Source organism: Urtica dioica, chromosome 4 (assembly GCF_054948205.1).
Source record: "Urtica dioica subsp. dioica isolate 48M chromosome 4, U.dioica_male_clone48M_v1_H2, whole genome shotgun sequence".
NCBI classification, from domain to species: Eukaryota; Viridiplantae; Streptophyta; class Magnoliopsida; order Rosales; family Urticaceae; genus Urtica; species Urtica dioica.
The window spans coordinates 47,939,766-47,956,284 of NC_142759.1; the positions used below are offsets into that span (position 1 = coordinate 47,939,766).

The 16,519-nt window shown below is 38.7% G+C and overlaps 3 protein-coding genes across 3 annotated transcripts; all 3 read left to right on the forward strand.

Annotated features, from left to right (window-relative positions):
* Positions 1 to 1,398: 1,398 nt before the first annotated feature.
* On the forward strand, positions 1,399 to 5,488 carry DGD2 (digalactosyl diacylglycerol deficient 2). Its single transcript, XM_089612601.1, has 5 exons — positions 1,399 to 1,777; positions 1,854 to 2,120; positions 2,197 to 2,546; positions 2,741 to 4,436; positions 4,747 to 5,488. Exons 1-4 carry the CDS (start codon positions 1,487 to 1,489, stop codon positions 3,240 to 3,242), a joined length of 1,410 nt encoding a protein of 469 aa, XP_089468727.1. The 5' UTR covers positions 1,399 to 1,486; the 3' UTR covers positions 3,243 to 4,436; positions 4,747 to 5,488.
* LOC149401736 (indoleacetaldoxime dehydratase-like) lies at positions 3,808 to 5,001 on the forward strand. The gene is made up of 2 exons (XM_089610862.1): positions 3,808 to 4,401; positions 4,747 to 5,001. The coding sequence occupies exons 1-2, from the start codon at positions 3,808 to 3,810 to the stop codon at positions 4,999 to 5,001; spliced, it is 849 nt and encodes a 282-aa protein (XP_089466988.1).
* A 655-nt stretch (positions 5,489 to 6,143) lies between the features above and the next one.
* MYB3R2 (myb domain protein 3r2) lies at positions 6,144 to 8,280 on the forward strand. Its single transcript, XM_089613093.1, has 7 exons — positions 6,144 to 6,406; positions 6,719 to 6,773; positions 6,873 to 6,930; positions 7,008 to 7,102; positions 7,182 to 7,285; positions 7,365 to 7,493; positions 7,566 to 8,280. The coding sequence occupies exons 1-7, from the start codon at positions 6,288 to 6,290 to the stop codon at positions 8,224 to 8,226; spliced, it is 1,221 nt and encodes a 406-aa protein (XP_089469219.1). The 5' UTR covers positions 6,144 to 6,287; the 3' UTR covers positions 8,227 to 8,280.
* The last annotated feature ends 8,239 nt before the right edge of the window (positions 8,281 to 16,519 follow it).

The window sequence follows — 16,519 nt, forward strand, 5'->3', positions numbered from 1 at the left end:
TTCTCCGGGGAGGCAACGAGAAGAAAGAAAATGACAGAAGAAGAAACAATTCGTGTAAATGAGGAAAGTTGTTCTCTGATGATGTCGGCCATGTTGTTCTCCGCCGTAGTCATGCTTAACGAGAGAAATGAAGAATTGGGATTAACAATGCTTGGATAATCACATGATCTTTTTTTTTTTCTCTTCTTCTTCTTCTTCTTCTTCTTCTTCTTCGAAAATGATGGCGGTTTTGGGTTATGAGATTTGCAGAGATATTGAGAATTTGTTCAGATTCTGGCTCTGATTATGTTTTTTTCAAAAATAATTGTTAATACGATGTTCATTAACAGCTATTTACAGTATATGTTGATTTACAGTTATTTACAGTATTGTTAATACGATGTCCATTAACAGCTATTAACAGCTATTTCAGAATGTAAATAAACCTGGAAAATCATTGTTAATACGATGTTCATTAACAACTATTTACAGTATATGTTGATTTACAGTTATTTACAGTATTGTTAATACGATGTCCATTAACAGCTATTAACAGCTATTTCAGAATGTAAATAAACCTGGAAAATCATTGTTAATACGATGTTCATTAACAACTATTTACAGTATATGTTGATTTACAGTTATTTACAGTATATTCAGCGTGATGTTGATATTCATTAACAGCTATTTACAGTATGTAAATCATATTTACGATCTTGTAAATAAAACTGGAAAATTAATGTAAACATGTAAAAAAAACTGGAAAAAATTCTGTAAAAATCAGTTTGTAATTCGTCAGAGTGTTCTAATATTTGAATTGGAATAGGCGGCCAAATGAAGTCAATAAATGAGTAAAATTTGACAGATATTTGTGTATATTCTACTCGGCCACAAATATAGAAACTAATATTCTAAAACCAGCCGCTAAATATTTCTAAATCACACGTCCAAAATTTCAGGATAACTGCTTTCAATATCAGTTTAATCCGAAAATAAAAAAGCAGCATATTCAACATTAAAAACCGATATTAAATAGAGCCTAATACACGTCCAAAATAACTAATTTCCCATTTAGTTTATTTCAAAATTTAAAAAAAAACCGCCTCTTATATATAAAGGCCGAAATTAATAAGGGCAAATGAGTAAAAAAAAACAGTTAATGTCATGCCACGTAGGCGTAATGGCCATTTACAAAAAATTAACCAAACGTTGGCTAAAACGAAATTGCCACTGTTTTACATGGCTAAACAGCGAATTTTTTGTTACAAAAATTATCTCTCAAGGTCAAGTGAAAACGTGGTATGGGCTAAAGAAATATACGACGCGTCATTTTTTCAGTTTTGCCCACATAACAAAGCAAAACCGTTTCACGTAACGTCGTCAGCGATGACGACGCTTCCGATACCTTTCCGTAACAGCGAATAAATTAGATTCCTTGAAATTATGAAATCTGAAATCTAGTTTTTGTTTTGTTTTCAACAACTGTGCTTTTTCAGTTCTAAAACTGATGATCAAGATGGCCAAGAAAAGGCACATTGCGATTTTTACCACTGCCAGTCTTCCATGGATGACTGGAACGGCTGTGAACCCTCTGTTCCGAGCGGCCTATCTTTCGAAAGACGGTGAGAGAAACGTCACTCTGGTGATTCCATGGCTCTCTTTGAAGGACCAAGAACTTGTGTACCCCAATAACATCACGTTCGGGTCTCCCTCGGAGCAGGACTCGTATGTCCGTCAGTGGGTCGAGGAGAGGACTGGGTTGGAGTCCAATTTCGGCATCAAATTTTACCCCGGAAAGGTAAATCTTTAGTTGTGATTCGGTACATATAAAAGAAAATCATTGGTAGCCCATAGGTTATAATTTTCATGTGTAGTTTTCTCGAGAAAAAGGGAGTATTCTCGGCACCGGAGACATCTCGGAGATGATCCCGGACGAGGATTCGGATGTCGCAGTCCTCGAGGAGCCTGAGCATCTCACTTGGTACCACCACGGGAAGCGATGGAAGAACAAATTTCGGTTGGTAATCGGGATTGTTCACACCAATTATCTCGAGTACGTGAGACGCGAGAAGAACGGAAAGATTCAAGCTTTCTTTCTCAAGTACCTTAACAAGTGGGTTGTTGGTATATATTGCCACAAGGTACTTTTTTTGTTGTTGTTGAAAAGCATGGACTTTACGTTACATGTTGAACTTCAATAATCTTGTCCTTGTATAGGTGATTCGACTATCTGCCGCTACCCAGGATTACCCGAAGTCCATTATCTGCAACGTTCATGGAGTTAATCCTAAGTTCCTTGAGATCGGCAAGAGTAAGTTGGAGCAACAACAGAACGGCGATCAGGCATTCGACAAAGGCGCTTACTACATCGGCAAAATGATCTGGAACAAAGGCTACAAGGAGCTAATCAAGCTTCTCAGTGATCACCAAAGCGAACTCACGGAGCTCGAGATTGACTTGTACGGAACTGGAGACGACTCCGAAGAAGTCAAGCAAGCCGCCGAGAAACTGGCGCTCACTGTTCGGGTGAGCCCAGGACGCGATCACGCCGACCCAATATTCCACGAGTAAGTTCTTCCCAAGTGCCAGTGAGTTTGTGATAATATTTTCAGGGGTTGGGTAATTGTAACAATTAGAAGGTGAATTATTAGAGGAAGACATCAAGCATTAGTCTTTAACAAGGGAGAACTACCAGTTGGTGGGTCAGAATAGAATATTTAGAGTTTATTTAGTCAATCTAACATTGCCAACTCTCTCTCAGCTACAAGGTGTTCTTGAATCCAAGCACCACAGACGTGGTTTGCACGACAACGGCCGAGGCGTTGGCGATGGGAAAGCTTGTCGTTTGCGCCGACCATCCCTCCAACGAATTCTTCAAGCAGTTTCCAAACTGCCGGACGTACTCCAACAAAGATGGAGGGGATTTCGTTAAAGTCACCCGACAGTCGCTGACAGACGAGCCTTCCCGGCTGACAGACGAGCAGAGGCACGAGCTGTCATGGGAGTCAGCGACAGAGAGGTTTCTGAGAGTCGCCGAGCTGGACCACAAGGACGAGAGCCGCCCGACCCCTGTCCCGGATAAGTTCTTGTCGGCGTCTTTGAGCCTCGAGAGGAACGTCGAGGATTTGTCGGCCAAGGCTCATCATTTCATTTCCGGGTTCGAAGCTCCGCGGAAGATTTTCGGTGCCATACCCGGGAGCTTGCAGCCGGATGAACAGCAGCGCAGAGAGCTTGGTTTGGCCACCATGCCTGCAGGGACTTGAAGAAGCCCACCCTGCTCATTGAGGTTCCGATGATTCATTCTACTTCTTTAGTTTCTTTTGGTATTGAATTTGAACCACTCTCTGTTTCAAAGTATAATTGTTTCTGTGTTCATGTTAGTCCCACCGGAGACACTTTATATAGAATCAGAAATTGTAATTGTAATTGTAATTGTAATTGCTACATATGCATAGACTAGGGTCATCTCATCATCGTCGTGATGTACATACATGTTATTGTTGATACTTTTGGATTACTACATATTAAAATAGGAATGTAAGTCTGTGGTGTATGCATGTACACGAATACAAAAACAAATGGTTATCTAGTTTTTATAGACCTAGGTAAGATACTTCCATTGTGTGGCTGATATATAACTGCCAAAGTCACTGTTATCACAAAACTCTAGTTTGGTCTCTACTCATAACTTGTGCAGGTACAACTATGCACCGTTATTCCATCTTCATATATCTGATTAGTTCTACGAAAAAAGACGAACACACATCATTTACTACGGGATTAGAACATCTTTGGCGCCAGCCAACTATGAATTTTATAATATATATCATGAAGTCATATGTATATATAGATACAGAGAAGTTGTTTAAGTACATAGTTAGAAAAGAAGAAAGCACGGGAGTGAGTACTTTGTTGGAGGAAGTTTCTAACTCAGGAACGACTCTGGTAATCTCTTCACTGCTACTCTCGGTGCTCATAGCGTTGTTGGTGCTCCAGCACTACTACAGAGATCGGTCATTATCTCCGTCCCCACCGGGGCTTCCGATCATCGGAAACCTCCACCAGCTCGGGCCCCACCCTCATCGATTCCTCCGCTCACTCTCCGAGAGGCACAGCGTCAATGGGCTAATGCTGCTGCGGCTGGGCCGAGTCCCGACGGTGGTGGTCTCCTTGCCGGAGGCGGTCCGGGAGAGCGCCAAGTGGCACGACCTGGAGTTCTCTGGGCGGTCGACCTCTGACACGATCTACCACGGCGGCAACAACATCGTGTTGGCGCAGTGCGGGAAGCTCTGCGTCGTGGAGCTTCTGAGCCCGAGAGGGACCAGGAGATCGCCTCCCTCGTCGCCGGAATCCGGCGAGGCCGCTGTCGACCTCAGCTCGGCGATGGTGTCGGCGGCGATCACGCAACAGCGTGATCGCGCTGTGCATTTTTGGTGTCGGCCCTTTTTGTTTGACTGGTATGCTCTAATCATACACAGGTTTATAATTTTATCACAATTCTCTATTTATGCTTATTAATTTTTTTTTATTTTTTTATTTTTTGCAAATATGTTTGCTGCTTATTGTTAAATCCATTGTTAAAATTTTAATCATTATTGGATTATCATTCAATAAAGCATGTTTATTTTGAGCCAGAAAAACATAAAAGCATGTTTATTTAGCAATAAAGTTATCGTAATCAAACATAAAATCAAGGTATCCATGAAGTATTTCAATAAAAGTAGGATATATGAATCATATTTCCCAAACTACTTTGTATCTACACAGGACATGTTTTTCGGAGGAATCGAAACGACGTCGACGATATCTGAGTGGTTCATGGCGGAGCTAATGAGGCACCCGAACAAGATGCGAAGAGGTGAGAAGAGTGGTGGGCCCGAAGGGAATACTGTAGAAGTGAGCGACTTGGACCGAATGGACTTCTTCAAATGTGCTATGAAAGAGACTCTCCGGTGCCCCTCCTGGTCCCACGTAGGGCGGTTGAGCTCGGTGGCTACCGAATTCCGGCGAGGACGAGGGTGATCATCAACGCCTGGGCAGTCCAGAGGCACCCGTCCTCGTGGGCCCGCCCAGACGAGTTCATCCCCGAGCGGTTCGAGGGAAGCTCGATTGATTACATGAGCCAAGACCACTTCGAGTTTGTCCCGTTCGGCGATAGAGTTTGGGATGGTCGGGGCCGAGTTTATGACGGCCAATCTCTTGTATTGGTTTGATTGGAAATTGCCTCAATATGAAGAGGAGTGGATATGAGTGAGGAATATGGCATTTCTGTCGCCTCATACCAATACCATACTCTCCTTCATCAAATAATAAATAAATCAACATAAAATTATGTTTACGTTATACGTACATGGATTGTTATGGTTACTTGTCCTTTAGTCTTGCGTTGTTCTGAATTCCAAGGGGAAAAAAGTTCAACCACTGTTAGTTTTTTCTTGGGTTACCTTAATCTCATGCGTATACGGTATTTTATCTTTTATACATCATATGGCATTTTATCTTTTTAAATGTTTAATAAAGAACAGTTGGTGCTTAATAGGGGAACAGTTGATATATAATGGATTTTCATATCCCCTTTTGAAAAGATTAAAAACTTTGGAAAAATAATGTGAAGATAAAATATTCTTTTTTTTAAAAAAAATTGTTTCGGATTTCCTCTTCTTAATAATGTGAAGATAAAATATATATTTTTTTTGCTAAAGAGTGGAGATAATTTTTATTTTATTTTATTAGAGAGTGAAGATAAAATATTTGGTAAGTTAATAATATTTTTAAAATATCTTGCCGATTTCCTATATAAAAAAAAATATTGAGGTTGTGGGGTCATGAGTCATGACTCATATATTCTCTTTCGCATTCCCGCTAAATTTTCTCTCTCTTTCCCTGGAAGCTCAGATTTTCTCGCCATTTAATATCTCTCTCTCTAAAACCCAAAAACCCTTTGGTCTTTTATTATACTCGGACTGCAACTTCCGATTCTGATCTCTCTAGCCGTTACAATTTATTTTCCAACCAGAAATAAATAAAATACCCACGAAATTACGTAAAGGAAATAAGGAAACTATATTTTTGGGGATCTTTCAGTTCGAAACATAACGTTTCCTTATATTTTTCTATGCTTTTTCTTTTTCTTTTTCTCTGTCCAGTGTTAAATTTGGGTCGTTTTTTTTAACCCCGAAGAACGTTACTCAATTTTACTTTTCTCCCTCTCGTCTCAAGTCTCTTTGTTTCAGAATTTCGAAGAACCCAATTCGATTCTGCTCTGTCCCTTTTTTCTTCTTAAATTAGTTAATGTGAGAGAGAGCAAGATGATTGAGAGCCAAATCTTGGTGGTAAATAATAAAGAAGACGATTGTTTACTTTCTTCGAGCCCTTCGCAGTCGGATGACAGCCATGGTGTTGTGGTTCAAGCTTCTAGTGTTAAAGGGTCTGTTTATTTTTTTTTCAATTTCCTTTTTATATCTGTCAAACTATTTCCACTGAGTTATCTGTAGAATTTGATGAATTCTTAGGTCTGGCTTCAGTATTGAAAATCTACGGGCAAGAGAAAAAAAGAAAAGAAAACAAGAAAGAGCTCTTCTTAGAGAATCAGAGCATAGTCAAACAATTAGGTTTATAACTAGAATATGATTTTTTTAGGTTTCTTTCTTTCATATATAGGATGTCAGAAATAAATAGTGTGATATGTTTCATAATAAGTCAAGTGATATCTAATTTTGTGGTACGTCACAACTCTCAGGAGGGTTTCGGGTCCGGTGCGGCGACTAGCAAAAGGCGGTTGGTCCACAGAGGAGGTCCGTATCCAACGTTCTCACCATCACTCATATTTTTGTTAATTGAAATCCCTGTTTCGGTTATCGAGTTGATGATGTTTTTTACTTTGTTAATAACAGGATACACTTTTGGCAGAAGCGGTCAAAACGCACAACGGGAAGGGCTGGAAAAAGATCGGTGAGAAGGCTCGTTCTTCGTCTCTCTTTATTTATTGGTCCTTGAAATAGTGTGTTTCTGATCGATATTGTTTGCAGCCGAGTGTCTTCCTGGAAGGACCGACGTGCAGTGCCTTCATCGGTGGCAGAAAGTTTTAGACCCGTGCCTCATCAAAGGGCCATGGACAAAAGAGGTGCTTTTGAAACTATTCCGTTACTGTCTCCGTGTAATTTTTAATTTATAACACATTGTCGTTGCTTGTATTCTCGCAGGAAGACGATCTGATCATCGAGATGGTTAAGAAGCTAGGGAATACCAAGTGGTCCCTGATTGCCAAGGCCTTGCCCGGGCGTATAGGCAAGCAGTGCCGAGAAAGGTTAGAAATATAAAACCATGCTCTAATTTAATCTCGTGTTCTGAAATAGTTTAGAGACGTATTGCTTATTGTTTGTTAGATGGCACAACCATTTAAATCCGGATATAAAGAAAACCCCGTGGACCAAAGAAGAAGAGTCGGTTCTCATCGATGCGCATAAAATGTGGGGAAACAAGTGGGCAGAGCTAGCAAAGATTCTTCCCGGAAGGTTTGCAAAGCAGTGTAATCAATTTCTAAATCTTTATTTTTTTTTCTTCTTCTAATGGTGTATTTTTGACAGAACCGAGAATTCAATTAAAAATCATTGGAACTCGTCTGCAAAGAGAAGGCTAATATTCTCTTCGCCTTCTGGTTCTGGTGGTTCACAGAGCATGATTACCGAGTCGCCGAAACCAAGCCCCGAACAGATCGAAACAGTCACAGAAGACGAGCTCTCATTGGATTTAACTCTTGCGACACCTTCTATCAGGGAGAAAAGAAAGCGCTCCTCTTCGCCTCAAGAGAGCTTTTCCCAGGACGAAACAGTCGCTTTTCGTGGGTCGGGCCTAAGAATGCCAGCCGGGCCTGTAGACAAGCCCAGAGAAGCTCAAAATTTCACGACTTTGCGAGCCTCCTTGAAAACTATGTTGAGTTCGGATCGCGAGAAGAGCAAGGTCAGCGTTGCTGCTAAGCCCTCCAGACCCTTGACCAGTCCGTTGGAGTGTGAATCAGGAACCTTAAAGATGAATTCCTTGTGTCTTAAGAAACCTCCTCGGTTGCGGAGCCAAAACACAGAGATATCAAATATAAGGTATGCATTGAAGATTTTGGCCGCGAGTTTTGAGAATACACCATCAATTATGCGGAAAAGGAAAAGAGTCAACCTTGAAGGCGAGAAAAAAATTACTGTTCCTCGGCAAGATGATCTTAATCTTAAGTGTGATGAAGTGTTTCTTTACTAGAACACCACAAGGTCATACTAGTTTGTTCTTGCTCACTATTGTGAGTGATCTATATAAGCGATAACTTAGAATTCATGAATTTAATACTACATAATATTATTATGGTAATGCCTAGTAGGTTTGTGTATTTTCCTAATATTTTTTTCAATAAAATTTTCATTTTATTATTTCAAGATTATAATTAACTTGGTTTTAAGTTTTAACATCGGTAAGTTTACTTTTAAGGACTAAGACCATCTCCAACCCAAAAACCAAATTTGGTATAATTTTATACTAAATTTGGTATAGCTATAGTGTTTACACCCCAACCCACAACACCAAATCATACCCCAAAAAATATTCATTTTTTATACTTTTCAATATTATTTTATATTAATTTCATATTAACCCCTCTATTAATATGTTATGCCAATATTAATCTTATTAAACAATAATTTATTTTTCTATGTCAACAATATTAAATTAATTTATCTTCATATTAAATATTATGTTAATATTACAATATTAAAATATAAAAATTAACCAATAAACACAAATATTATTTTGGATAACATTAATAGAACAAAGATATTACATAAACATCGCATTTCGTAGGTAAAATTAAATATTTATAATAAAAATAAAAAACACACATGAAAAAATAAAACACACAATAAAAACATTGATACTCGTTACTCGTTCCCATTAGTATACTCATTTCATAAATGATCAATTAACACATTACGAAGGGCTATATAAGCATCTTTATCTTTGATTTTTCTATGTCGATCAAGAAATTGTTGAAATCTTACACCCACATTTGATTCCATTTCAATATCTGGTTCTTGTGTGTTTGTCCAGGAATCTGTTGAATTGGAGCATTAAGATCACGCACCTCTTCACTTATCATATTGTGCATAATAATGCATGCAGTCATTATGTCATGTAACACATTTCTTTGCCAAAAACGTGGAAAGTAGAGAATGTGTTATTTCTGTTATGAAAGATAATTTAGTGTTTAGAAAATCAAAGGAAGAAGATAAAATTCTCTTAATGGACTTAAGTAGGATAACCGATCCAAATGTGCGTGAGCATTTTCATGAAAGACAAATGAATATTTTAAGAAGTAGAGATGAATCTTCTCAACAATCACAAGACCAATTTCAACAAGGATATGAAAATTTTAGCCAATACTTCAGTAACATCAGAGCACCCAACTCCAATATGTCAGACTATTAAAGATAGTTTTGTTCAAGTAATTTGTGTGTTTATTTTGAATTATGCATGCTTTTGTATTTTTTTTCTTCTATTATATGGCGTACGTTGTAAGTTTAATTTTTATTTAAGATTGTATTTGTATAATTATTAGTATAATTGGTATGCATTTTATTTGGTTGTATTGTGCTTAATTAATGTTATGCATTATTATCAATGTCATATTATTTACTCTTTTTTTAATTGATAATATGTAGTTTTTTTTGTATAAATTATTTAAATTAGGGTCTAAATGACAAATTAAATTTTTTTGTGAGTGAATTTGTAATTACAAATAGTTTCACCCCAAATTTGGGGTGGATGAATAATTTCATCCCAAATTTGGTGATATACTATTTATCAATCCCAAATTTGGGGTGGGTTGGATCAATCCCACCACAAATTAAGGGTGGGTTGGAGATGGTCTAACAACAAAGGGAAAATATCGTTTATGTCCCCTTTAGAATGGTCAATTTCACAATTCACCAGTTTTCTGCTTCATTTTGTTGCAAACACGTTTCCTGATTATTGTTAAATCCTTATGTTTTTATCAACAAAAAAATTAGGAAATAGCTAACTTAAATGTGTGACATTGTTAAATAGCCAACGTTTAATAAATCATAGGTAAATAACCGTAAATAATGACGTGACAATATATGGAGATGACTATTTATCTAAAATTTACGTCTGTAAATACATGAAAATGACTATTTACCTAAGATTTACCAAATGTTGGACATTTAGCAATGTCAAACGTTTAAATTAGCTATTTTCTCAGTGGACCCTTTTATCAATTGTAAAAAATATATAATCCTTATTTGATTTGTGTACGTTAATTTACCAGAAAGCTAGAGAACTCTCATTTGGGCAAGGTTAAAAAGGAAAATTAAAAAAAAATGCCAATTAAGTGATTTTTTTATTATTATTAAATTTCATAAAGCATGTTTATTTAACAATAAACTTATATTGATCAACCATAAAATCAGGGTATCAAAGTATTTCAATAAAACTAAGAGATACGAATGTTACTTCCCAAAACAAAACCTATATGGGGAAAGTAAAATTTCAAATATTTTTCCTTCAAATCGTTACTATCCACACTGGACATGTTTTTTTTTTTTTTTTTTTTTTTTGGGAGGAATTGATGCAAGTACAACGTCGACTTTATCCAAGTGGTTCATGATGGAAGAGGTGAAAAGAACGGTGGGCCCGAAGGGAAAGGTAGAAGTGAGCGACGATATCCAAGATCAGTTCGAGTTCATTCCGTTTGGCTTCGGGAGAAGGAGATGCCCCACAATCGAGTTCGAAATGGTCGGGGCCAATTTTTTTTTTTTTTATGACGGCCAATATCTTGTGTTGATTTGAATGAAAATTGTTGTTGAAAAAATATTACAAGTAAAAGAGCATTTATTTACAATTGTATGTTTGATTTGTGGCTAAGATTTGAGTGGAGCCCACTCATTAGAGTTGATAAATTCCAACGTTATTCTTAATCCTCGTTGCGACGGGTATAAAATATCAAAGTATTATGAATGAATTTGTTTGTGTTGTGGTTGATTGTTTACGTAAAAGATTCACACATGGAAGAAATGTGGACTTTCTTGTGCTTAAATATATAATTTGTGCTTAATGGTTTAGGTTCCCAAGGGCGATCCACTTTTGTAGAGGGTCAAGGGCTTAGGCTAGCCCAAGTCCAACACACGCGCGCGTGCCACCAGCGGGCGAGCGAGATTGGCTTGGTCATTCCCTCTATTTTTTCCTTCTAAATTTTAATTTTGCTTAAAATAAAATAAAATAATTTAATTAATTGATGATGTAACCTTGCACTTAGTGCGCCGGTTTATTGTTTGTAAGTGAGACTTAATGGCTTGTGTGAAGGCGGAATGATTTAAGCCAATACGTTAATGTCAAAACAGTTTTGATTTGAATGTCATAAAGGTCTCATGGAGCATTTTTTAGCAACGGTATTTTCAAATCCATTCATGGAAATGCCTATAAAAGGCAGTGTCCATCTCTCATTCTAAACACACCCAACACCCACCGAAACCAAGTGTTCTTGCTCTCCTCTCTCCCTCCAGAAATTTGAATTCCTCTTTCCATTTTATATTCTGATGGTAGTATTCTGTCTGAAGTTCTAGTTCAGCGAATGTTGCGAAATAAATCACACGCAAGCGTAGGTGTCGCTCAAGTAATATAGTGTACACAGAGTACAATATCGATCCCTCGAGAACTGGCAATTTATAACGATTTACTCTAACTTGTAGCGAACTGATTCCAAGAAAAAGTGAATGGATTTTAAGACCATTAACAATACTAATGAAACCAAAGCAAATAATTAAACACGAGTTTTTCATATAAGAAAAAGTAGGGGCCACACTTTCACCGAAACTAACTAGGTCGTGGGTCAGGTTTGAACAATAAAATCTACTCATATGGATGCTAATCTCACTCTATCAAAATTATTCACTAGCCCCTCTCGAGTTTTCTAGCAAACCTATGTAATTGACAAATTATTATCGTCTAAGAGATGGCTATAGTCATTTTGCCTCGAAGATGGCTATATCGGTTCTTAATGTTCATGAGCTAAAACACATTTAAAGATGTGATCGAACCTCTAAGAGACTACTGAAAACCCGGGACGGACGTGTGTGCATTAATTGGAAAAATCAACCGAAATTGCGCTACTCCAACCACTAGTAAATCACAATGAAGCACAAGAAAATATTAAAATTGACTCAAACTTGGATTTCTTGATAAAAAAAAACATGGTATCGTTGGTAAATAACGAGAGAAAACACTTTAATATTATCACTAATAAGCAATCACCAAACAAAATTAAGAAAATAAAAACAACCTAATCTAACCGCAATCCTCCACAAAGTAGTTCATCCCCCCAAACTTAATCTCTACATTGTTCTCAATGTAGATCCATAAAAACACGGGAGACCGAGCGCTTACCTCGTGGGGGTGGTATAACTCCCCTACTCGTCACCGCCACACTCAGGCAGCAGTGGATCTTTTTTTACGCGCTCTTTCTTCCTCCATACCTCTTTGAATGGTTTCGGCCAATGTCCTCGCCATGGCTTGAATGGAGACTTTGGTGTCGCACCCTTTCTCACGCCCTTTGTGGTTTTTTCGGGAGGAGCACGTAGACCTCTTCTTTTTCCTTCTTGCGCTTTCGGGTTTTATAGATCCCGAACGTCTCTTCCTCATTATTGACATGCGTCATCAACTCGCCTTTTTGCACGTCTATGCGAACACTGTAAGTGGCTAAGAAAGCCCTTCCAAAGAGAATGGGGATATTGCGATCCTCGTCCATGTCGATGATGTAGAAATCGGCCAGAAAAGTGAATTTTTTGACTTTAACGAGGAGGTCTTCCACGAAGCCGCGTGGGTTCCTTACGGTCTGATCTGCCAGTTGGACAGTGGTGTGCGTGGGTTTTAGTTCAGCCACCCCATGTGGATGATAGTGGCGAGTTGTCCCATTTGTACCTCGAGACTCAGGATTTAAGCCAATTGAGTTTGGAGCGCCGTACGTGTCTCAGTCATGAATGCGTTGGTGGTAGTGGTGGCCATTTGTGCCACTAAGTCCTCAAGGTTGAACTTTGGCTATTGAGCTCGGTGCGGCGATTGTTATGCTTGCGGAGCCACTTGCATATGCATGTTACTCGCACCCGCATTGTAATTGTTCGTGTGTTGGAACGCCGGGCGGTTGTTGTTGTTAACCACGTAGTTCACTTGTTCACCGATTGCTCCGTACGCGTGTGACTCGATCGATGGGGCGCGGATAGTCTTGGTAAGGTCGGCGATTTGACTGGATCTTTCTTCATGATTCTCCGCTCGAATGGATATTGATCGTTGTTGTAGGCGAGCTCTTCAAGGATGGCATGGGCCTCGTCCTCGGTCTTTTGAAAGAACGACCCTCCCAACGCGGTGTTGACGAGGGTGCGCGAAGATGGTGAGAGGCCGCCGTAGAATATTTGAACCATCATCCACCCTTGGATGCCTTGATTGGGGAAACTTTCGCTCAAGCTCTTTGAAGCGGGCCCACGCCTCGTAGAGCGACTCTCCATCGTATTGCGCAAACGAGTGAATCTTGTTGCGTCTTTGGTGCATCTTCTTGAAGGGGAAGAATTTGGAGATGAACTTCGTGCACAAGTCCGCCCAAGAGGTGATGGAGCCCGGAGGGAGCGAATAGAGCCAAGCTTTGGCGCGGTCCCGTAGAGAGAACGGGAAGAGGCGGAGGCAGATGGCTTCGTCGGTGACGTTGTGGAGCTTGAAAGTGTTGCTTATCTCGATGAAGTTGGTGAGGTGGTCTTGAGGGTCTTCGGTGGGAAATCCCGTGAATTGGGATTGTTGAACCATATGGATCATGCCCGTCTTGATCTCGAAGTTTTGGTTCCCCACAATGACCGGGAGCACGATGGACGATTGTGTCGTGTCGGCCAACGGCACGCCGTACTCAAAGAGAGTCTTCGGCGCGTCTCCCATCTTTTGAGTTTTTGCTTCCTTCCGATTCTTTATCCACATCTTTTTTATCTCGGGGGGTTTTGGGTTTGAACAACAAAATCTACTCATGTGGATGCTAATCTCACTCTATCAAAATTTTCATTAGCCTATCTCGAGTGTTCTAGCAAACCTATGTAATTGACAGATTATTATCCTCTCGGCATCTAATCCTATTAAAACAATTACACGCAATAACACAAGAGTTCAAACGATTACATAAATTTCCTAGATTTTCTACTAACCTAGGATCAACTATGAAGACATGAACAAAAGCACGATTATTTACTCTCTCTCAAGTAGCTAAACAATCCTAGATAACAACTGTAATGGTGATCAAGCACTAGAAAGCATTAAGAACAATTCATATTTAGCAATCCATAATAATGAAGCAAACAATAATTATCTAACTCTAACGAAACCCCTAACCATTATCAATCATGGCTACATCGCAACCCCATAAGAAATCTAGCCTCTAGTGATGTTCATAATCAACACTATACATAACAGAATAATTAAAAGCAATAAAATAAATATTGAAATCAAAAGAGAATTCATATTAAATAAAATTGATATTCAACAATAATTTAGAGAAATAAAATAAATAAAAGAAGAGAAGAAAGAAGAACAAATGAATGCGGAGAAGGAGAACTCGTCGGGTTCTCAATTCCATTGAAGAGTGTCTTTTTCCGCTTTCAAAAGCTCTAAAAAAACAAACAATTAAAGAGAAACTTAAACAAAAGGAAAAATGTGTTTTTGAGAGCTTAAAGTCGAATGTATGGGTCAAATGGTGATTTTAGGAGCATATTGGGCTTTTGGAAGGGTCCAAATGGCCAAAAAACATAAAAAATGGAAAGAAAGTCCATCAAAACCCGAAGGAACGTGAGGCGCGCATGTCGAATGCTCGCGGAATGCACTGGTAGTTTGGAGATCCTCGCGGCGCGCACTTCTTTCCTCGCGGTGCACGGATGCTTCCGGACGCGTGCACTGTTTTTTTATTGGCCGTATCTTCTTGCTCCGATGTCTGATTTTCGCAAATAAATATGCGTTGAAAAGATAAGAGATAGCTCTATCCAATGATGGAATGAGTTTATCCAGAATTTTCACTGAAGAATCTCAAATCATGCAGAAGAAGACGCCATGTTCCTTGATTAGCTCTAACACATCCGAAAAATCTTCAAATCATTCCAAAGTTGCTCTATTGCCCTCAAAACATTAGATCATGAAAACTTATAATAAAAAATAAAAACAAAAAATATATCAAAAACACCTAAAGATTCGCTTCGATTCAACTCCGGGAACGAGCGATTTGTACGTATAAAACGCACTCATCACCAAAGTCGAGTCTTATGGTGCATATCTCGTCTTGTTCCATCGTTGTATCATGAGATAATTTCACTCAACGACTCAAGTAATCCGGCACCTGTGTGAGGGCGGTAAAAAACTTCAAGAAAATTGTGCAACAAGCTTCGATGTTTTCTCTTTTTTTTTTCTCCTTCTTGTGTTCATACCGGTTAATGTTTATCTGGTTTTGCATTTTATTTCCTTTTGTCAAATTGTTTTTCCATTTATTTTAATTTTATTAGTTTATAAAATTATATTATTTAATGTATTGCAAATTGTCTTTATAACCCGCTAATATTATTATAATATTGCTAACAATCTTGAATCTTTTTATTGTGTTTAGACAGTTTGCGATGAAGAAATATTTGAATTTATTTTCATTATTTTTCAGTTTTGGTATATTCAAGAAAACTATTTTTGTTTATTTCCTTTGTAGAGATAAAAAAACACAACAAACTTGAATGTTGATGGGACCCTCCCAACCCGGTGAACACCCAGATGTGACTCCGGCTCAAAATCCTACCACAGTGGGACATACCTTGATGATGGATACAGCTGAAAACGGACGTGCAAGTCTCGCTCTGAGCAGTTCTATGGCACGTATGCATGGCATCGTTATGCCGGCCGAGAGGCCCGAGAAGTTCAAGGGGATGAACTTCAAGTACGGCAACAAAAGATGTTGTTCTACCTGACAACGATCGGTATTGCACTGTTCTTGACCGAAGATCCACTGACTATTTGCGGGGAGGAAACTGATCCACAAGTGCTAATGGCATTTAGCGTTTGCAAAGATTTCGATTACTTGTGTCGGAATTATGTGATGAATAGTTTTAATGACTCGCTATACAATGTGTATAGCTCCAAAGGCTCCTCCAAAGAACTTTGAGACTTATTAGATCATAAATATAAAACTGAGCACGCGGGCTCTAAGAAGTACATTGTGAGTTGCTTCCTCGAGTTTCTAATATTGGATTCAAAGATCATGGTGAATCAAGTTCAAGAGCTGTAACTTATCATTTACGAGATTCACGCCGAAGGGATGACTATTAGTGAGTCATTCCAAGTTGCCTCAGTCATCGAGAAATTACTTGCGGGGTGAAAAGACTTCAAAAACTATCTCAAGCACAAGTGAAATGAGATGAGTTTTGAAGACTTGGTTTCTCGTCTATGAATTGAAGAGGACAACCATGGCTTTGACAAGAGGTTCGAG

Excerpts from the sequence above, each read along its gene's own strand:
- DGD2 (XM_089612601.1), top strand. The coding sequence starts at position 1,487 with ATGATCAAGATGGCCAAGAAAAGGCACATTGCGATTTTTACCACTGCC. Across the intron at positions 1,778-1,853 it reads TCAAATTTTACCCCGGAAAG|TTTTCTCGAGAAAAAGGGAG; the intron begins GTAAATCTTTAG and ends TTTCATGTGTAG. Across the intron at positions 2,121-2,196 it reads TTGGTATATATTGCCACAAG|GTGATTCGACTATCTGCCGC; the intron begins GTACTTTTTTTG and ends GTCCTTGTATAG.
- LOC149401736 (XM_089610862.1), top strand. The coding sequence starts at position 3,808 with ATGAAGTCATATGTATATATAGATACAGAGAAGTTGTTTAAGTACATA. Across the intron at positions 4,402-4,746 it reads CGCAACAGCGTGATCGCGCT|GACATGTTTTTCGGAGGAAT; the intron begins GTGCATTTTTGG and ends GTATCTACACAG.
- MYB3R2 (XM_089613093.1), top strand. The coding sequence starts at position 6,288 with ATGATTGAGAGCCAAATCTTGGTGGTAAATAATAAAGAAGACGATTGT. Across the intron at positions 6,407-6,718 it reads CAAGCTTCTAGTGTTAAAGG|GAGGGTTTCGGGTCCGGTGC; the intron begins GTCTGTTTATTT and ends CACAACTCTCAG. Across the intron at positions 7,494-7,565 it reads GCAAAGATTCTTCCCGGAAG|AACCGAGAATTCAATTAAAA; the intron begins GTTTGCAAAGCA and ends TATTTTTGACAG.